Source organism: Phoxinus phoxinus (assembly GCF_949152265.1).
Source record: "Phoxinus phoxinus genome assembly, chromosome: 9".
NCBI lineage: Eukaryota > Metazoa > Chordata > Actinopteri > Cypriniformes > Leuciscidae > Phoxinus > Phoxinus phoxinus.
The window spans coordinates 16,588,814-16,609,793 of record NC_136884.1 but is presented as its reverse complement, the minus strand read 5'-3'; the positions used below and the strand labels follow the sequence as shown (position 1 = coordinate 16,609,793).

General features: G+C 35.9%; 1 protein-coding gene across 2 annotated transcripts in view; it reads right to left on the bottom strand.

Annotated features, from left to right (window-relative positions):
- The window catches only part of iqsec3a (IQ motif and Sec7 domain ArfGEF 3a), a 131,392-nt gene that overhangs the window by 96,186 nt on the left and 14,226 nt on the right, over window positions 1-20,980 (bottom strand). For both annotated transcript variants that reach the window (XM_079622411.1, XM_079622412.1), the window contains exon 2: window positions 7,277-7,354. In XM_079622411.1, the coding sequence (XP_079478537.1) occupies window positions 7,277-7,354 (78 nt within the window). The remainder of the gene's footprint in view (window positions 1-7,276; window positions 7,355-20,980) is intronic.

Below are 20,980 nucleotides of genomic sequence, written 5' to 3'. Positions count from 1 at the left end.
GGGAAATTAGCCAAGTGGGAAAATTTATCATTTTGCGATTTAATTGTGCATATTACTTTAGTATTTTCCATTTTCCATCGTTTTTTAATGAAGTTAAGATATGTGAAGATAAATTCTAAGTGCAATCATTGAAAAATTCTTAAGATCTAAAACATTTTCTTAAAATAATTTTTTTCTTAAGATGAAAATGACAGGCTTTTATGTTATCTGATTTTATGACGGTTTTAAGAACATTCTTTTCAGCACTTCAGTTTCTTCTAAAGTTTTGCTTTTAGAACAATCTTAAGAAAAAAAGTTAAGATATGTTTTTGCGAATACAAAATATTACTCAGTTAGACAATAAGAAGAAAATAGCAGTTGTTAGCAGATATAGCAGAGAATTTTATTCTCAAGAATGTTCTCAAATCTCTTAACGACTCCTTGATAGTAACAATTAACAACAAATAATTTAATTCTTAATTATTTTATGGTGGCATAAATACAATATATGAACTGGCCCTATATGTATTTTTTTTTAAAGTGGTAACGCATTTCATTAATTTATTCATTTAACCATCTTGTGAGAGTTATTTGTTTGGGAATCGTATACTATGCTGGTGGTGTCATTTTTTTTGTTTGTTTTTTTGGATTCACCAGCTCAAAAGATGAATTTGTCAAATTTGTTCTCAGTTCCCAAACATAGGCCCTGTTTACACCTGGTATTAAGAAGTGTTTTGGTCGATCGGATCACAAGTGGACGACGCTAAATACAGGTGTAAACGGGGTCTAAAATGTTTTGAGCTTGTCCACTTTCGACCACTTCCAGAGGTAGTCAAAAACAAATTCGATCAGATTGCTTTCGTAGTGTAAACGCTCATGTGGTCGAATGCATTCGAACAGCCACAAAAGACCTACTCTCCGCCTATACTGACTTACTATGTAAACATTATGGGAAGCGCGCTAGTCAGACGGGATTTACACTTAAGACCCAAATTTGGTTTGAAGATGAAAACGTACCAAGCACAATGTTCTCTCGCCATTCCTGATTCCTAACACGCACTCTTGCGGCTGTCAGAGCAGAAACGAAAGCTTATGCTCTCTGTATGTTTTTCCATTGTCTCCACTCGCGTTCATATGTAAATGCTTGAGCTTATTTTGTCCATCAGATCGAAGGTCTAAAAAAGCCTATACAAGAAATCAGGACAGAAGCGGTTAAAAGTGAACAAAAGAGATTAAAACAGGAGTAAACGGGAATGTGTCTCCCTCGTACTTGTGATCCAAACGACCAAAACACATCTTAATACCAGGTGTAAACAGGGCCTTGGTCACAACCCACCAATTAAGATCCACTTATCAATTGTATATGCTAATTTACTACTTAATGTTGAAAAATGCTCTCTTCAATTCAGTATGTACTTCCTTAACTGTTTCAGCTGGAAGTATGTCAACACAGGAAAGAAAACAACACTTGTCAAACCATTTCATTGTGATTTCAAAACAAAAACAGCAAAAATTCTGTGCAGAGTAGTCGAACCGGGTAAATTTTTTAGCACCCAGCATGGTTATACTAATTAAAGAGTTGTTAATTTCATTAATTAACAACACTCTGCAAACCCAGCACATTAAGTGAACCAACTGGCATAGACAGCAGGAACAAATGTGTTGGGATTATATTCAGTCTGTGCTGAAACCTGGAGCATTTGATGATTCTGAATCTAATGAGTATCTCCTTTGACACTACTAACATGGAGGTACACCTGCATAGGAAAAGATCTGTTGAAATGTGTGATTTTTGTAAATATAAGACTTTATACACTACTAAATAGAGATTAACCAATCAGATGAATCCATGGGAACGATAAACAAGAGCTTTAGCGGTGTCTTCCTACTTTTTTTTTGCCATTGTGACTCTCAAACTACTTATTTAGTTGTATGTATTGTAATATATTGCATTTAATTTTTTTTAATCGATGACTATATTCAATAGTCTTACTGTATTGTTGTTGTCACCTGTTTCTTAATATTCACTGACGTTAATGAGAGTTGAATGACTGATTATCTGTTCAGTTACTTGGATCATTATGCGAGAATGTGCAAACTAATTAGCATACTACATCTCATTAAAGCGTGCCTAAGTGCCGAGAGGAAGTGGTATTCAATTGAGAAAGTCAAGAATGTCATGCTTCTCAACACGGAGTTCCATAAAGAAAGTGTACCTAATTTACAAGTTGAAAAACACAATACATTTAAAATTGTAAACATGATCTCATGAGGTGAGTCCTGTCCATAAAGTGTTTTCTAGCACTGTAGACTGAGTACAGATGTCCCTGTGCGTCATTTTCTTTGTCTTTTTGTGGCAAAATATTTAGTGAAATGCTGTTGTTGATGAAATTTCAACTTGAATGATGGTGTTTTGAGGTTTATTGGTTGTTTTTAGAAATTGCCCAAAAGTGTTAGGCTTTCATCATAGCTGAGATCCTCAATATACACATTCTTTAAATTGATTGGCTTATTTTATGATGCATTTAACTACTAATAAGAGAACACCGTTGTATAGTATACACATTTTACCACGTTTAAAAATCTTTCCGAATCTGAAGATTCTTTTTCCAAAACTCAATTATGTGAGTTTTTGCGTTTACATTTATGGATTTGGTAGACACTTTTATCCAAACTAACTCTGCATTCAGAGTATACATTTTATCAGCAACCTGTGTGTGATTTGTTGTCTTAAAGACACTAGTAACTCTAAATAAAAGACTACTACTCCTGTGTCCCCTCGAATGCCGTAATGGCTGTGCTGTGTGTTTTTAGGAGGGCCGCAGCTGCTGCTTGTCATTGTGCGTTTTCTTGAAGCAATTTTCCTCTCTGCGATTCCTTTCTTCCTGGTCCTGGCAGATATATATTAAACTAACAATATCTCTTCCAGCAATCCCAGGCCAAAGGGAAAAGCTGCAGACAGTATCTCTTTTTTATATACATTTCCGTTATCTTGCAGTGGTAACAAGCCTGCCCTTTCGTTCCTCATTGGGGTAGCCCGATGCCAAGAGAATAAATCCCCCAAACGGAGATTTTCTCTTAAAAGGATATGTTTTCTGCCCAGTGTTTACTTGGGCAGTGTTTAATCTTTTCAATCGGGCAACCATGCGCACTCGCTCTCTTTGCGCTGCAATAAAAAGAATAAAAGATCTGACAACACGACAAACATGTATGTTGGAGTTTAGGGATGTTCATTGTGAAATTCTGCTTGAATGAAAGTGTCACACATCCAGTCTGTGTTCTTTCACAAGTGTGTGTGCGATTTGCTGCTATGCTAAATCTGCGAGTGGAAACTAATAAATCCAAACATGATTTATTGACCATATTGTCTGTGATCATGGTTGGTGAGGTCCGTGCAAACCTCTGTGCTACAATACAAAGTAAAATAATTAACATCATTTGGAATTAATATTAGACTTTTCAACCGTCGGGCCAAACGATCTCTTTGCTTAACCGTTCCATTCCGTGCCTATATGTTTAATTTTCCACTGTGGGACTGATAACGGCCACTCTTTGGAATGTTATACAAATGCGTCAGTCGTTGCTTTGGTAACGGTTTACTGATGATATGAGATATAAATAGCGACCGAGTTATGGAGGATGATCAGATATTTATTTTGATTTTATTATTAATTTGTGTTAAAGGAACACTCCACTTTTTTTGGAAATAGGCTAATTTTCCAACTCCCTTAGAGTTAAACAGTTGAGTTTTACCGTTTTCTAATCCACTCAGTCGATCTCCAGGTCTGGCGATAGCACTTTAAGCATAACTTAGCATAGATCATTGAATCTAATTAGACCGTTAGCATCTCTCTCAAAAAAATTAACAAAGAGTTTAGATATTTTTCCTATTTAAAACTTGACTCTTCTGTAGTTACATCGTAACTTTTCATTAAAAAATGAAAAGTTGCGATTTTCTAGGCCAATATGACTAGGAACTATACTCTCATTCCTGTGTAATAATCACTTAAACTGTGCTGCCGTAACAGCAGGAATGAGAGTATAGTTCCTAGTCATATTGGCCTAGAAAATCGCCACTTTTAATTTTCTGTCGGTCTTAGTACACAATGTAACTACAGAAGAGTCAAGTTTTAAAACTCTTTGGTCATTTTTTTGAGAGAGATGCTAACGGTCTAATCAGATTCAATTATCTATGCTAAGCTATGCTAAAAGTGCAACCGCCAGACCCGGAGATCGGCTGAATTGATTGAAAAACGGTAAAACTCAACTGTTTAACTCTAGGGGAGTTGGAAAATGAGCCTATTTCCAAAAAAAGTGTTGTGTTCCTTTAACGTCGGTCAATTAGTCAGCTACAAAGAAACTGCTGTCCAATCAACAGACAATTGACCATTAATGAGTGGCGAAATCACTGAACACATTCTATCAGCAGAGAACGGTTTGTAATCGTGCCGTACCGTACCAGGCTCAAGTAAAGTGGAAACATAACTGGAACCGTTCCTTAACCTTCTAAAAACTGTTCGCCACAATGGTGGAAAAGCGGATTTAAGGTTTTACTAGTTTTTAGAATGTAAAGAACTTGAAACTACATAGCCGCTGTCTCTTTTGCAGTGTTTTAAAATATAAAAATGCCTAAGAAAAAGTATCGTTCTTTGCAGTCTGTCTGTACGAATTTGCGTTTGTGGAGCAATCTGAATATGTGGTTTGTCCCATTTGCTTCTCATAATGTGAAGAAAAATTACAAAGCACTCACTTAAACCATGCATTACCAGAAGTCCTATTAATGGTTAGTAGTGTTCAATTAACTCGTAACAATACAATTGTAATCAATAAAAAACAACAAATTGTATTGATTTCGCGTGTGATGGAGCTATCATAGTTGGTTAAATGAAGTCCATGTGCAAAATATCAGTGATTATCAGTTTAACCATTATTGTGCAGCCCTATGTATTGGTGATTATTTACTAAAATTGTGTAGCAAATGACTATTTCAAGGGTGTGTATAAAAAGCAGACACACAAACACAACAAGGAGCCGCTAATCTACGCCATTAACATGCAGCAACACCACTGCTGGTTTCCCCTCAAAGCTGGCTATGAATGATGAAACATGATATTATGGTGTGTAAAATGACTTCAATGGAAATCAAAGATGTGTTATGCCAATTTGCTGTTATTGCAAAAATTCAGGTTATTAAGGTTAATTTTAAAATCCCTAATTCAAGACCAAAATGTCTGACTGTAGTTTTCCTGTAGTCGATCAAATATCTATCTATCTATCTATCTATCTATCTATCTATCTATCTATCTATCTATCTATCTATCTATCTATCTATCTATCTATCTATCTATCTATCAGTTCTGAGTTGTTCTGTTTTATATCTTACACTAGTGCTGTTATTACATTGTAATAACAACATTATAACACATATGGTGAATTGGTGAACTATGAGTAAGCAAGACATGACATGAGTGATTTGGTGCTTGTCAACGCAGCGGTGTGATGAGGAGAGAAACGTGAACACTGACTCATTGACAAACAGTCAAAAGTGACAGACAACAGAAAACAAGAACTAATTTTCTCTCGAAGCAAACAACCAGCAACTCAAGAACTGCCGTCGGTGCCCAGTCTGAAGTGGTTTGCTTCTCTGTACCTGAGAGCTCCTTGAATTCTGTGTTATTGGACATTCAGCATTCTTATTGCATGAACAATCTGTTTGTTTTTATACATATATACAGTATACATTCATTAGCTATCTTATCTTATTATTATTCAAAACGGCCTACCGTATATACTATTACATAGGAATTCCGGTCCCTCTTTATATGTCTCTTTCACTACTACGTATAAACATTTAAATGAATCATCTGCAATGCACTTGATGTGCACATCCATGTTTTTACATTGTACTTATACTTTAAAAAAATACCTCCATGTAATTACAGCTATAATTCATTTCTATGATGACATCTATAATTATACTGTTGATCATTTCCTTACACCTTAATCCACCCATAAATCTAACCATCCCACCAAACCTGTTCCTAACCTTAACCATATCATTATAAAGTATTTATTTTATAATTGAACATGAAGCAATTCATTTCTGACAACAAAATTAATTTCAAAGTTTCAGATCAGGTAGAAAGAGATCCTTAAGCTAAGCATTTGTGCAGTTGGAATGATTGAATCTTCTTTCTCAGCCCGTGAGTGGCAGAGGATTTGAAACTCGTACAAACACGTTCCAATGGATAAATGCCATGTTGTTTCTACCTCTGCAGTGCACACTGTCAAGACAAACCTAAGGGGGATGTGCAATTGCATTTTTCTTCCATCCTCCACTCTGGCAATCTTTCTGGGTCTAATTCAATAACGCGTGTGCCCTCTGTGGCGTTTACAGTGTGATTTAGAGTCATCTCGGTCGGTGACTGCAGTGTTCCAGCCAAACTAACAATGGCCAGTGCTACGGGAGAGAAAGGCCATCATCAATACCAGTTTGCTTTAGTTGCTGTGCTCATCTCTTCTCTGACCCTTCCCTTTCCAAACACACAGGATCTACAGTTTGTGGAGTGCTTTCCTTAATGACTATTGATGCCTTCCCGCCAATTTGCAAAGCTGCACAACAACAGGAATTTTGGGGGGGTTATAATGTTTTATAAATGGGCTATAATACAAGATAACACGATTATAAGTAAATAATGTTGATTAATCTGACAACGGTCTTAATACTTAAACCTGTGGTAGATTATCAATGTTGAATCATTGATGAATAATGGTGCATAGACCGCACCAACACTTGTGTCTATACTTGTTTTTGTCCTGAATATCATATTATGTTTGTTGTTCTTACTTTTGCTGCCTTAAAACACATTAAGTGCCCGAAGAGGCCAGAGATGGGAATCTCTAGATGATTGATTTGAGCAATAATCACAAAGCAAGATACTTATCGCGATACTTGTGTAAAACACAGAAATGCCAACAGAATGGGAAATTACTCTAGCTAAGCCAACTGAGCGGAACTTATGCCTCCCGACAAACATGGCAGTTATACATAAGATACACATGTTTTTCTTTTGGCCTGATTTAGAGGGAAATCATATCAGTGTTTGCTTTGCCACGGTCACAGTCAACTGTGTTGATAGAGGCGGAATTTACTGTAGGGAGACAAGGCATGAAAAGACTCACAACCACTTCAGGACGGGTATAACTAGGGCAGCTGTGTTGCCTAGCACCATCAGAAACACAGTCTTTACTGTGGCAATGGAGTTTTTGGTCAGGAAGCACCAACCAACCAACCTACCTGGGTACACAGGCCTGAGACTCAGACTCAGGGGCTTCCGGAGCAGGACAGCAGAACTGGTGTAGAACGGTCTGGTTTCTGTAAGAAAAGAGATAAGAAAATGGTCACGCTAAAAGAGTAAAGGCTTTCCCCCCAAACTAGCTCTTGTTCATTATAAAGTAGAATGAAAGTGGGTCAATACAGAAGCAGTGAGGGACTGAACTTCCAGACCTTTTGCCAATACCTCGATCCCCAACAAGGACAATTGTGTGATGGAAACTGTATGATATATTGTTGAGGTGCTGAAAGTTAGTGTGATGGAACTAACCACAACTAACGTTTCTTTTTCCTTGCCGGCCTAACATTTAACACTTGAGAACAAAATGTACCAACATTGTTTACCAAGGTTGGTGTGTCGAAATAGGGGAACAACTTAAGACACTGGCCAGACAGTTATCCAAATACAATATCCTCATTACATAATGAGTAATCAGCATACAAATAACCCCATGATTTTGATGAATCTGATGATTTTGATATCTAAATCTCCCTTGCCAGTAACAGAGTAGGTGGATGCTGTTTTCCACAATTTGAACCAATCATGTTAGAGGAACATGATGTAATGATCATGAGTAATTGTTTTGACTGTGCTATGCACCTATCCTATATAAACTGCTGTATTCTTCTTTGCTGGTGAGATTCATGTGATTGTTATGATAACTCACGGCAGATTAAAGCATATTCAATGGCATTTGCTGGAGTCTGACTGTTTTAAAGTTTTTTTTTTTTTTTTGCTGTGCAGCAAGTTAGTGGAGCACCTTATTTCCCAAATTCTACTGTATATAGTGTTCATTGGGGACGAGATTAGGAGACGTCCCAGGTAAACTTAAGTCAGGTGTGTAGGGGAAAGTCTACCACACTTGCATTAAATATCATACTTTAGCTGCTAGTTATGCTAATTCAAGTGGGTCTACATATCGTCTGAAACAACATAGGCTTGTTCCTCTGTCTACATTTTATGCAAGACTCCAAAAACATACCTATATATATATATCAAACTAACTACAATTTCCGGCTTGATTAAACACTAGTGGCCGAAAAACACCAACTTTTATTCCATTTCACACAAATTATGGTGATATATAGGCAGATATATAGTAAACCTAGTACAGCATTGCAATTGTAGTGCAGAGCACTGGTATGAGTCATAATAAAAGTGATAAAAGACTTGGCATGGATACTCCAAACAATGCATTTGTATCTCATGTTTGCTCTCTTTGACATAATAGGTTTATAGGGCTTTGCAATAATCAAAATGTCATTGTATATTTTGTGTCACTTTGTCTCTAAGTTACATGTTGATACACATGATCAGAGGCTCTAGTTAATTTTAAAATAATTGTAAGTATTCAATACAAAATTGTCATATTCCAATGTAGAACATTGAACACAATGTAATCATCTGATTGCAGACTATACTTAGTGGTGTACTGCGACACAAATAGGCTCGAAGCTGACCTAGAACAGCTTTCCACACAAGGATACTAGTGCATCAGTCTTCACACTGTCAAAGTTGACTGTCCTCTCATGTTTTTTTATGTAAATGAACATTGTGAACATCAAAAGTGATTATTTCTTATTTCTATCTATAAATCTGTGTCAAATATTCTGTTCCTCTTTAAAATGTAGACAGTCTCCTGTAACGTTGATCCTGAAATATAGATATTAGTGTTAAATCAATATTATGTATTTTGCATTATCACAAAGGTAGTTCATACAGACAAGGAAACTGAAAGGGGCCTGAGATTGTGATCCCCCAGTTTTCGTGACATTAAACATCATCTGTTGAGCTAACTACTGTCTGTTTGAGTCATTTTCCTGAATTTTGCACACAATACAATCTTTACAATAAAACATCATGGGCAACAATAAAGTTTAATGAGAAAACACAGATGCAATAATGCAGCGAAATAATAGTGGAGAGGGTCTATAAAAACACAATAGCAAAATGGTGATTTTTTTGGATGCGTTTCATTTTTTGGAAACCTGACTGATATGAATTACTATTTAAACTTGTCTATGAACTGTCTATAACAACATTATTTGCCAGTTTTGAAATGTCAAAATTTAACCAAATATTGCAGCCATAACATTCAATAGTATCATAGTTAAAACCGGAGTTTACAGTTTCAACGGTGGGTGAATATGGGTATTTGATGAACTGTGTTTTCACTCTACAATTATTATTTTGATTATTGATTGCATAATGATGACGTCTGAGATCATTCTAGAAAGGTTTCTTTAAAAAAAAAGTAAGAAAGGAAGAGAGAAAAAAGGGTTGGTGGTGTGGCTTGGCCATTAACATGTCTAAATCTGTGCTCTGGTGCTTATGCTGAAGATTTGTGTTCGATTCTGGCGTCATGTCCTTTTCCCATTTCACAGAGTCATGTCTCAAAAATTGGCATGAATGTTTACATATGCCAATCATTATTACATATTCGGGTCTTCAGTGAACCGGATCTATATCTGACACGGATGGATCGCTACCCCCCGCAATAGTATAAAACTCTCTTTATGTTTTAATAGCAATTACAAGAGAGTAATATAAAGCATGTGTCATTACATTTTGGAAACTTGGATGGGTTAAATTTGAGCAGATGCTTTTTACCATCATTGCTGTCATCGCCAGAGCTCATTTCCCCACATCCAAAATCTGGCTCTTGTTCGACATCTCAACAATATTCTCAAAACTATCATTTAACGTCTTCAAAATCAATATTTTGATCGCTCACACCATCATTGTGTGTCATTGTGTGCCCACTCAGACTGCTCACTGCTTTAATCTCAAGATATGAGGGTGCCATCATAAACAGCATGTCCATGAACACCACCTCATCCACACCAAAGCCTCTGCCTCCTTTTTTCCCCTTTAGTGCAGATGGTCCTCTAGTCCGTCAGAGCAGATAAAAGAGGATTTGGCACAAAGAGGGAACGTAGTATTACACAGGATGTCATATGGCTAAGTTAATAAAAGTTATGCCGCTATTTTAGCTCTACGGACTTTAGACATGTAGGGGGCAGAAATCCCATTCGCTAAGACAGATCATCTCTCTTCCTCCTTCAACCTCTATTTCAACCCTTTAACTCTTCTCTGCAATTACTTGAAGAGTGATTCAGAGTGATTCATTCGTGTCCCTGTTGGAGAAGTACTACTGGATTTAATGTCAACTCAAGGATATAGCAGCAGGAGGTCTTCAGGGAATGGAACCATCTCCCTACTAGACTAGACGCCAGAAACTATTCTGATATTAAGTGCCGCTTTAGGTACAGTAACACTTTATTTTACAGTGTCATTGTTACACATTGTAGTTACTATAGTAATTACTATAAATTATGCATAATTACATGCATATAACCCTAAACCAAACCCTATAGTAATTACATGTAGTGTAGTTAATATTTACTCAGCACTTACATACTAAATATTACTGAGTACTTAAATGTATAATTACAGTGTAATAAAGACACTTTAAAATAAAGTGTAACCCTTTAAATTAAGGTATCTGTGTTACAGTGCAATTACATAACTACTGAGTAATCAACTACATGTACATACAATATTATAGGATTAGGGTTAGGGTTAGGTTTTGGTTTAGGGTTAACCGCATGTAATTACGCATAATTTATAGTTAGCACTATAGTAACTAAATGTAACGTGTAACGTTACCTTATTATCCCAAAGGGAGATATATTTGGAACAACTCAAATTTTCTAGTTTCTATTGAAATGTATCTCAATGTACTTTGAAATCAGAGCAAAGAACAAATAAACAATTGGCACAATTCAAGGAATCAGACAATCACTGTTTTTTTGTTTTTTTACCACACTGTTTTGCTCTTGTAAGTTGCTTTGCTTTTACCCTTCTGTCCAGTTCATCCGGCTCCATGGGGTTTAAGTCTGAATACTCTACAGTCCATTCTATGATTTGAGGCCTTCTGATGTAGTTCTGCCACAGCCTGGAGGTATGTTTTTTGGTCATTATCTTGCTGCAGGATGAACTCCGGACCAACTATGTCAGAAATGTGGCACTGCAAAATGCTATGCTAGTGATTTTGTTTCATGCTGCCACTCGCTCTGTGCAAGTTGCTGACTCTGGATCCAACAAAAGCCTGAGACCATCCCGCTTTCTCCACCATTTTTGACAGTTGGTGTCACTATTACTAATCTTTGTATTTGTCGGTGTACAAAAAGCCAATCCGAGTTGTTGGAACATAATCTTTCTATAGGCTACGTAATTAATCACATGACATTTGCAACTCAGATGATTGACTCAAATCACATACTTGCTATGCCAATTGAGCATCTTTTGATAGTAATGGGAAAGTAAACAAACATGACATCTTGCAGCAGCCACCTGGGTTTATAACAACCACATTTCAAAATCCAACATTTAAATTATGAGTTTTTAGCTTGGGTGGTAACCTTCCTCTACAGAGGACCCTTCCCGTACAATCCCTTTCATGTTGGTACATAAGGTTATGGGTACAAAAGCAAAAGCAAAATGATACATAAGGCTGCCAATGTTAATTCAGCATGATTATCACAATAAATATAGCACAGAGGCTACCAAGTGGCAGAGGGGATGAAAGTGTGTCTGCTAATTAATTACTATTGTTAATGATCCTACTAATTGTGTTTTTGTTAACAAGTGTGACTTGGACACTGGATTGTTAATAGGTTATGGACTATAGGCCTCAAAAGGGAGCAGATTACTAGAGCCAGACTTACTGCTGTTGACACGGATAATGACTTTTTGAATAGAGGTGACATAAAGCGTGGATTTGGTCAATAGGCTCAGTGAATTAAAAGCTGTGTAAATGGAACTTAAGCAAGTATTAAAATCAATGACCTTGACACACCTGGCTGTTATTTAACAATCCAAAGTAAATGTTAAAAATCAAAAAGGAAACCCAAGGTACGCTTGAAAGAAATAAACATTAACTTTCGACAGGATGGATCTGTTTAAAACGTAAAGACACGCTTGAATTGATCAAGAGCGCTGTAATCTGATTCAGAATAAAATTATATATTTCAAAGGACCCTCTACTCATTCGCTGCCCATGGGCTATGAAAAGATGAAAGTCATGTTTCTGACAGCAGAGGAAGAAATGCATCATTTTAAAATGCATAAACACAACATTAGATCCAAGTTTGTACAGTTAAGGCTTTATCACTTTAAAGTTTGAATTGTGTTTGAGCGAAATGCAATATGTTTTCATGTTTCAAAAACACTGAATGCCCCTCAAGTGCCCCAGGCAATTTCTGCTACACCATATCTTATTTTTTTAACCCATTTGTATTCATAGTAAATAAATAGTGTTCATTTGGGTAAATCATTTGGTTTATTAGTTTGATGACTACATTATTTGGTACCCATTAATTATTGTTTTGATGATATCGTGTCCATTAAATTGACTAACTACAAAAAACTGTCTAAAAATTATTTGTATAAAAATGTACACAAAAAAAGTATTACATTATAGTATGTAATGCTAGAAATTCAATACAAAACATGAATTAGATGCATTGAATTTCTAGCATTAAATACTAGAATGTAATACTTTTTTTGTGTATGTATATTTGTTTGTGTGTATATATATGAGCAATATCACACGAGTAGCAGTGCGATATGGATGTATATCAGCAAGGCTGTGATTCGGCCGTAGACACTAGCGCCATGGGTAGTTAGCGTGCTCATATACAGCCATATTGCACGGCTACAGTGTGATATTGCGTTTATACAACAGTTTGATGCACACGTGAGTAAATAAATAAGAAACAACAACAGAGTGTCTTTAAAAAGATCGAGAGAGATCAACTGAACAAATGTATTACCTGCATCTGATATAGCATTCATTCTTCAGGTTAATGTCCAATATTATATCTTCTAATCATGTAAAGTAGTCTACTACTGAGTGTATGTACTGGAGTGTATATACTATACTTCAGTACAGTTAAAAAGTATCCTTTTATCAAATTAAAAAGTGGACCAATTAAGGCGAGACACTACAGGTGAATAGGGTAAAAAAATTTAATAATAGATATCACCATGAAACTTCCTCAGTTGATTACTTACACAATAATATATAAAAAAAAATATTACAATTTTTTTAAATTTGTATATTTAATTATCCAAATTAGGCATTATCTCATTAAATATGCGCAATTTTGTCCATTCAAAACTACTGTCTATGGACAAATACTATGGACAAAACACTGTCCATAGCCATAAAAAATTACATTTTCACAATTTTTTACAATTAAAATGTCACATAAATCAGGCCAGGATTTATTAACAAATCCCTCTAAAAATATCTTCAGAATACTGCTAAGTGTATAACTGGAAAGTTTGGTGTACAAATGGTGCTACATAGGCTGAGATGCTACATAGGTGCTACATAGGCTACACTACTGGAGAATGTTTTCTCATTTTGAGAAAACAGCATTTAAAGATTTGTAATGTAAAAATTCATACTTTTTTAGTGGACAACAACTATTTAAAGACACAGTATCTTATCAAATCATTAGCAACAATACCACTTAAATCACATCAAAACTTATAACACAGCATTTATTGCCTTCAACTGAACAGAAAAACAGTAAAAAACACACATCTAAATGTCAGAGCACGTCACGTGATGCATCTGAACGAATCACGTTGTCAGAAATTGACATCAGCCAATGAGATTTCGCTTTTAGAGTTAAATGCCCATTGTACTTTCACGATTGGTTGCTGATAAAAAGGAAATGACCATATTTGGATCCAACAACATTGTACAGGAGAGAGAGAGCTTTCCAACGGTATATGTGACGACAGGGTGCAGACAGCGATCGCGGAGCAGCGCGTTGATTTAGAACGCCAACTTTTGTTGAATTTAGGAGAAATCTACAGACGCAAATAGACAAAGTGTAGTAAAATAAAGACCTAAATGTGTATTTTGGACTTTTTTTCACCACAAGTCTGATAGAAAACATGTTCTTGAAGACAAATAGCCCCAAATCTCAAAATTGACCAGTGCCTGCCTTAAGTCACAAGAATTACTGAAATACTTTATACTAGTACATTGATTTTAGTATACTAATATGTATACTTGAAAAATATAATTGGACTTTACATAAGTTTATAAAATGAACTTGTTATATGAATAAGTATAATACTTTTTTTTGTTAGGGAAATGCTTAACGATGCCCAAGAAAACATCAGTAACACACAAACAACCAAATAGCAACATGCTACAACCACACTGAGATCACTTTAGCAACCACATTGTAATGCATTGGCAACACCCACCCAGTTTCGCACTAGCATTCACAACTCATTTTCTTTACAAAATATAAAAGTGCATTAATATACAACTTATTATAAGTCGTTTGGTGATGTCAGGCACTAAAAGCATCCAAATTACTTCTATAATATATTCTCCTATATCTCTTTTTAGAAAGGCTTTCACTCTAAAAGCTAATTTTCGACATACACATCTCTGTGATGAGGTCATCGCCCTGTGAGCTCATCACAATACAGCAGACATAATGACCATAAAGGCAAACATTAGTATTCCAGGTTGAACCAAGATAGTACACATAGAGCACTATATCTGATCTCCAAAACGTTCCGCCCCACCTTTAAAAGGTTAAACATATATTTCCTCACAGAATAAATGTATAAAGCTCCAGCTGGTTAGTACAAATTCTTCAAAACCTTAATCTTCCCACAGCTCCATATGTCACGTCTTCGTGTATTCATTCTTTGCTGACGAATCATTCTTTTGATTTATTGGGTTCTTTTCAATGAACCAGGTGAACTAGGGTATAAAGTGGACTCAAAATTATCCCAAAAACATTCACTAATAGTTACATTATTTATCCAGTGCCAAATGGAGAGCTATTTGTCAATGTAAATGATTATTAAAACATCTTAACCGCATGTGAAATGTCTTGTAATGACATTGTAATAACATAATTGTAATCTCGTAATAACATAAAAGTGTTACTATGTTTGTGTTAGTAGGCTAGTTAATACACAATTTTCAAAAAGAACCGATTTACAGCAATGATTTAGATTTACAACACTAGTAAACAACCAGTTGTTGCATTTTGTTTTTTACAATAGACGCTCATTTTAAATGTGGCTAAGACAAAGAGGTCCATAAAACCTAGACAACGCTATTAGCCATCCTTCTAGAGACCTACAGTACAACAATTGGTATAACATAATAAAATCATTAGAGTCGGGACTTTAACGCGTTAATTAAGATTAATTAATTACACAAAAAATAACGCGTACATTTTTTTTAACGCATTTTAATCGCACTTATTTTTGCACCGCGGAACGTTTCTCACTGGATGAGTTTAGGCGGACCGATTATACTGGAGCACCAATAGCGTTCATAACAGTCTATGTTCATAACTTGATAACTTCAGACAACAACAAACCACAGTGAACATGAACAAAGAAGCTGACGAGACCGCTTTGGTTGGCCCCGTGGATGGGACATTTTGTTGGGACAAAACGAACGGATGGAAGCGTCGATAAGAGCATGGTTGTGTGCAAGCTATGCAACAAGGAATTCATAACGGCTATTGCTACACTTAAAGGAGAACTCCAGCGCAAAATGAACCTTTGGTCTAATTACACATTGTTACCTAGTCAACCGTTATCTGAGATTTGTTTTCATGATTATCGAATGTAAATAGTTTTATCTCTAAAAACAGTTTAGCCTATAACGCTAGTATAACGCTAGTATATGGGGCATGGAGTAATGACAAATAAAAATCGCTTGTTAATACCACTAACAAGGCTCAAAATAGCCCCACACTAACACGGTAGCATAATGAGGGTCCCTACCTTCAAACCGAAGCATTGAGAACTGTGTAAGTGTCCAGACAGTTTAATAAGAAGATATTTTATACATACAGTCAACTTCACGAATACAAGCAGAAGCCATCTTAGAAAAACAGACTCGATCAGTCGATCTACGAACCACCGATCCAAATGCGCTGGACCATATGAGATTCTACACAGTTCAGCGCATTTGGATCGGCGTTTCGTAGATCGACTGATCGAGTCTGTTTTTCTAAGATGGCTTCTGCTTGTATTCGTGAAGTTGACTGTATGTATAAAATATCTTCTTATTAAACTGTCTGGACACTTACACAGTTCTCAATGCTTCGGTTTGAAGGTAGGGACCCTCATTATGCTACCGTGTTAGTGTGGGGCTATTTTGAGCCTTGTTAGTGGTATTAACAAGCGATTTTTATTTGTCATTACTCCATGCCCCATATACTAGCGTTATACTAGCGTTATAGGCTAAACTGTTTTTAGAGATAAAACTATTTACATTCGATAATCATGAAAACAAATCTCAGATAACGGTTGACTAGGTAACAATGTGTAATTAGACCAAAGGTTCATTTTGCGCTGGAGTTCTCCTTTAATGGCAAAAATAGCACTGGTCTGCTGGACTTGGTTGAACAAAAATAAACAATATTTTGTTACTTAAGCTTACGTATTCAGTGGTATACTAAAAATCTATGTGAAAAAAAAAATACCTCTCACTGTTCTCAGGTCAAATATTAATATGCGATTGAAATGCGATTAATTTCGATTAATTAATTACAAAGCCTCTAATTAATTAGATTAATGTTTTTAATCGAGTCCCGGCCCTAAAAATCATTATATTTGAGTCTGTCCTATTTATAAGTTGTTTGGTGTGTGTGTCTATCTGTATTTGGAGTAGATCAATGTAGAAAGATGCTCCTAAAAGGACTTAATTTGAGTTGATTTGAATCTGTGGATCAATATGCAGTTAACAGATAGTTTGCGAAACCTGAATAAAAGGGAAAGAATTTAATTAATTGAGTTGAAATAAGAGAAAGTAAAAGAGAGACAGATTGTGTTGAATTAGCGTTGGCCTTTCTCTCTTGTTCATGCTTACTATGTTTAGTCTATATTTGCATGGCACTTACAAATTGGTTGAGTATTTTACATGGTGACAACAGGGCAAGTATTGGAAAATCACAGAGTCATCTTGTGAAGGCATCTTGTTTCAAATCAGTCTCCACTCATGTGGAAAGAGGATTTTTGCGTCAGTTTGATTGACTATAATAGGAATCCAATTATTAAGCTATGCCATAAGTTGCTTCAGATCACCAAAGAAGTGAGACCTATGAAGATGACATACACAGTGCATTGTGTCCTAACCAGACACACTGTGACAAGTAATTTGTCTCGCCACAATGATCAAGGACACATTGACATCCATTAAGAATATATTTTATATTTAATACAGAGGATTTTGAACCAATGAGATTTTGAAGACAGAAACTCTTCTTACACAATGTAAGCTTTGGTTCTTGGGATGTACTTAAAGCCAAATACCTTATAGGCTTGGATAAGGCAAATAGGCCCAGAATATAGACATAATAATAGGCAGAACAAATTCTGCCGAATAATAGAAACAAAAAAAGCTAGACTAACAAGCACAAGGATAAAGCAATGAAGTTTTCTAAAATTACACCACAACTCAAAGAGAAATCTCTGAAGCAGATATTACTAAAGTGTGACCTTTATAAGTGAAAATGGTTGTCAGAAATCGGAACTTGTCGAGAGTAACCTTAAACAAAGATGTTAACGTGTCTATGCTAGTGAGATATACAATAATAAGCTTTAGGATCACTCACTTCTCAAGTTCTTTCTCAAACAGAGCAAACACAGTAACCTGTAAAGAAAAAAAGCACAGCTTGTTGTGACAGTCATGCTGTTGTCATTATATTTCCAATTTAAGGAAAACTGTTTTTTTATACATATATATAAAATGTAAAAATTGAGAATATATTTGCTAAACATATTTGGCCTATAAATAGAATAGAGTTATCATTTTTATCAGTTAGTTTTAGTGAGCATTTGGATAATCCAAATACAGATACAGATAAAGATAATTTTGTCTCTGTAACAAATACAGATACATTTACAGATAATGACTAACGTTCTGTAACATTCTGTAAAAATAAAATGAATAAGAATAGTCCTTTTTAATTCAATGGTGACTTTAATGGGAACGTTAGTAAAAAATAATCTTAGAACATACATTTGTTAGCTGGCCCCTACTTGTGACCCACTGGATTTCACATGAAAACAGTCCAAACAAACAAACAGAAAAAATAGACGTCAGACTCTAGCATGAAAACGTTCTTAAAGTACCATCTGCCGCAGCTCACATTCTCAGCTGAATTTGTCCTGTTGAACAGAATATGATGCATAAATCATGTTACTCTGTCCATAAGGTGGATTAATCGTTAAAAATAGGCAAGAATAGCATCTGGATAGTCCTGTGGGGATCAGCTTTTAAAAATAGACTTAGCCCCATCTCTCAAATTCACAAACGTACAAACACATACACTCATTCAGTATTAAAGCACTAAGCCTCCTTGAAAGGTTTGCATCAGCAGGAAGGCTAAAGCAGTCTTGAAAAGGTTTTGCCTTCTCCCCACAACACAAGCAAAACAGGGCATGGGGTGAGAAAGGAACTTAAGGAGTCGGGACGTTAATACTTTAAGAATTCAGGAGATGTTTTAAGCAGCAAACCAAAAGTTTGTGTCTTTACACCACTAAGTGATGTTTTCTAAGCACAAGTTTTGGAAACCATCTTTTTAAAGGGATACTCCACCGTTTTTTCATATTAAACTATGTTATTCCCTTAACTAAGACGAGTTGATACATACCTCTCTCGTCTCAGTGCGTGCACTTAATCGCTCTGGCGCGCCGCGACATTAGCTTAGCTTAGCCAGTTCATTCAATAGGGGCCAAGCAGAGAAGCTACCAAACACCTCCACGTTTTCCCTATTTAAATACAGTTACTCGAGTAGTGTAATTCGACCTAGGACGGTAACGCAAAACAAAACGTTGGATATCTATATTGTATGGCGGAATACCATTGCAAGTGCTTGGGAGCACTTCGACTTGGCGCAGTAATATCTTCACTCGTGAAAAATCCTCTCACCGGCCCCTGCTCCCTCTCCCAGAAGATATTACTCCGCCAAGTCGAAGTGCTCCCAAGCACTTGCTATGGTATTCCGCCATACAATATAGATATCCATTTTACACGCTTAGAAAAGCGCAACGTTTTGTTTTGCGTCACCGTCCTAGGTCGAATTACACTACTCGAGTAACTGTATTTAAATAGGGAAAACGTGGATGTGTTTGGTAGCAATGCGTTCGAACTAGGAATACTAAAGTATTTAATTATAAACGCAGGAGATTGTTAGGAGAACACAGGAACACACTTTTACACCTGGCCACTTCATGCGTTTCCTGTGATCAGATAGCCATCTGATCGTGAAAAGACGAGGTGTAAATGCCCTCTGAAACACATTCGAGACGGATTTGAATCCGATCGCTCAAACCACTTTAGGAGGTGGTCTGGGCCACATTCCAGACGAAACCGGACAAGTGTAAATGCATCTGGTTGTTTAAACCACAAATGTAAATTGTACTCCTACCAAAAATGCTAAAAAATAAACGTGTGAGAGCGTGTTATAGGCTATATGTCATGTTATAGCCAGATATGACGGCGCTACTGCAGCACGCATTGCCGCAGATGACCAGCTGAGCATCTATTCATCAAGCCAACGTGCAAACTATTGCAAATCAAAGTAAAAAAAAAAGTAAGTCGCAGAAGTTTAACACACAATCATCTTCATTAAAAGTAAAGAAACAAAATGATCTTAGGGCTGTTGACGCTCTCTCTTATTGGTCTTATTGATTTTGAAATTAGCTAATGATCAGTAAAATGCAGCTCTTATCTTTTGCTTTCGGTGACGTGCACTCCATTAAATTAGCATATAGCGCGGGAATTGAAGATCGGATTCATATCTGTTTTGCGAAAACACATTTATGTGACCAGGTGTAAATGGAATCATTTTAATAAATCAAATAGCTATCCGATCTGAGAAAACCGAAACTAAACAGAGCAGGGAAACAAGAACTAAGGGAAACAGAACAGCATTTCAAAATAAGAGTCCATAGAACAAAACATAATCTTAACATATTTGACACTGTAATCTATAAAGTGCAAAATAATGGTGCAATTCTGAGTAGCAAATGCAAAAAAAATAAAGACACAATCATGAGATATAAAGCCACAATCTTGAGTAAAAAAAGATGCAAGTGTGTCATATATAATCCACAATTATGGGAAAAGTCTCCAATGTGAAAAGATAAAGTTGCAATCGTGAGATATAAAGCAACAATTATGAGAAAAACACCATAATTGCATTAAATAAAGTGGCAAATGGGACTTAGTGAGACCTTGAGAGTATCTAAAGCCGCAATTATGATAAAAATGTTGCAAATGTGAAAAAATAAAGTCACAATCTTGAGAATATATATGTAAAGTCACAATTATGAGAGGAAAATCACAATTGTAAGAAACAAATTAGCAAATGTGGAAAAAAAGCCACAATTGTGAGAATTAAAGTGTACAAAATAAAAGATCTGATTCACAAAACTGAATCAGTCTTTTTTCCTTATTAATCATCCTCTTTTTGTATTTATCTTATTCTAAATTATAATAAGAAATTAAACAAGTAGAGTTTTACCAGAGGCCTTCCCTGTCTTAACACTAGCATACTTGAGATCTACTACTAACAACACAGAATCCCTAAAAC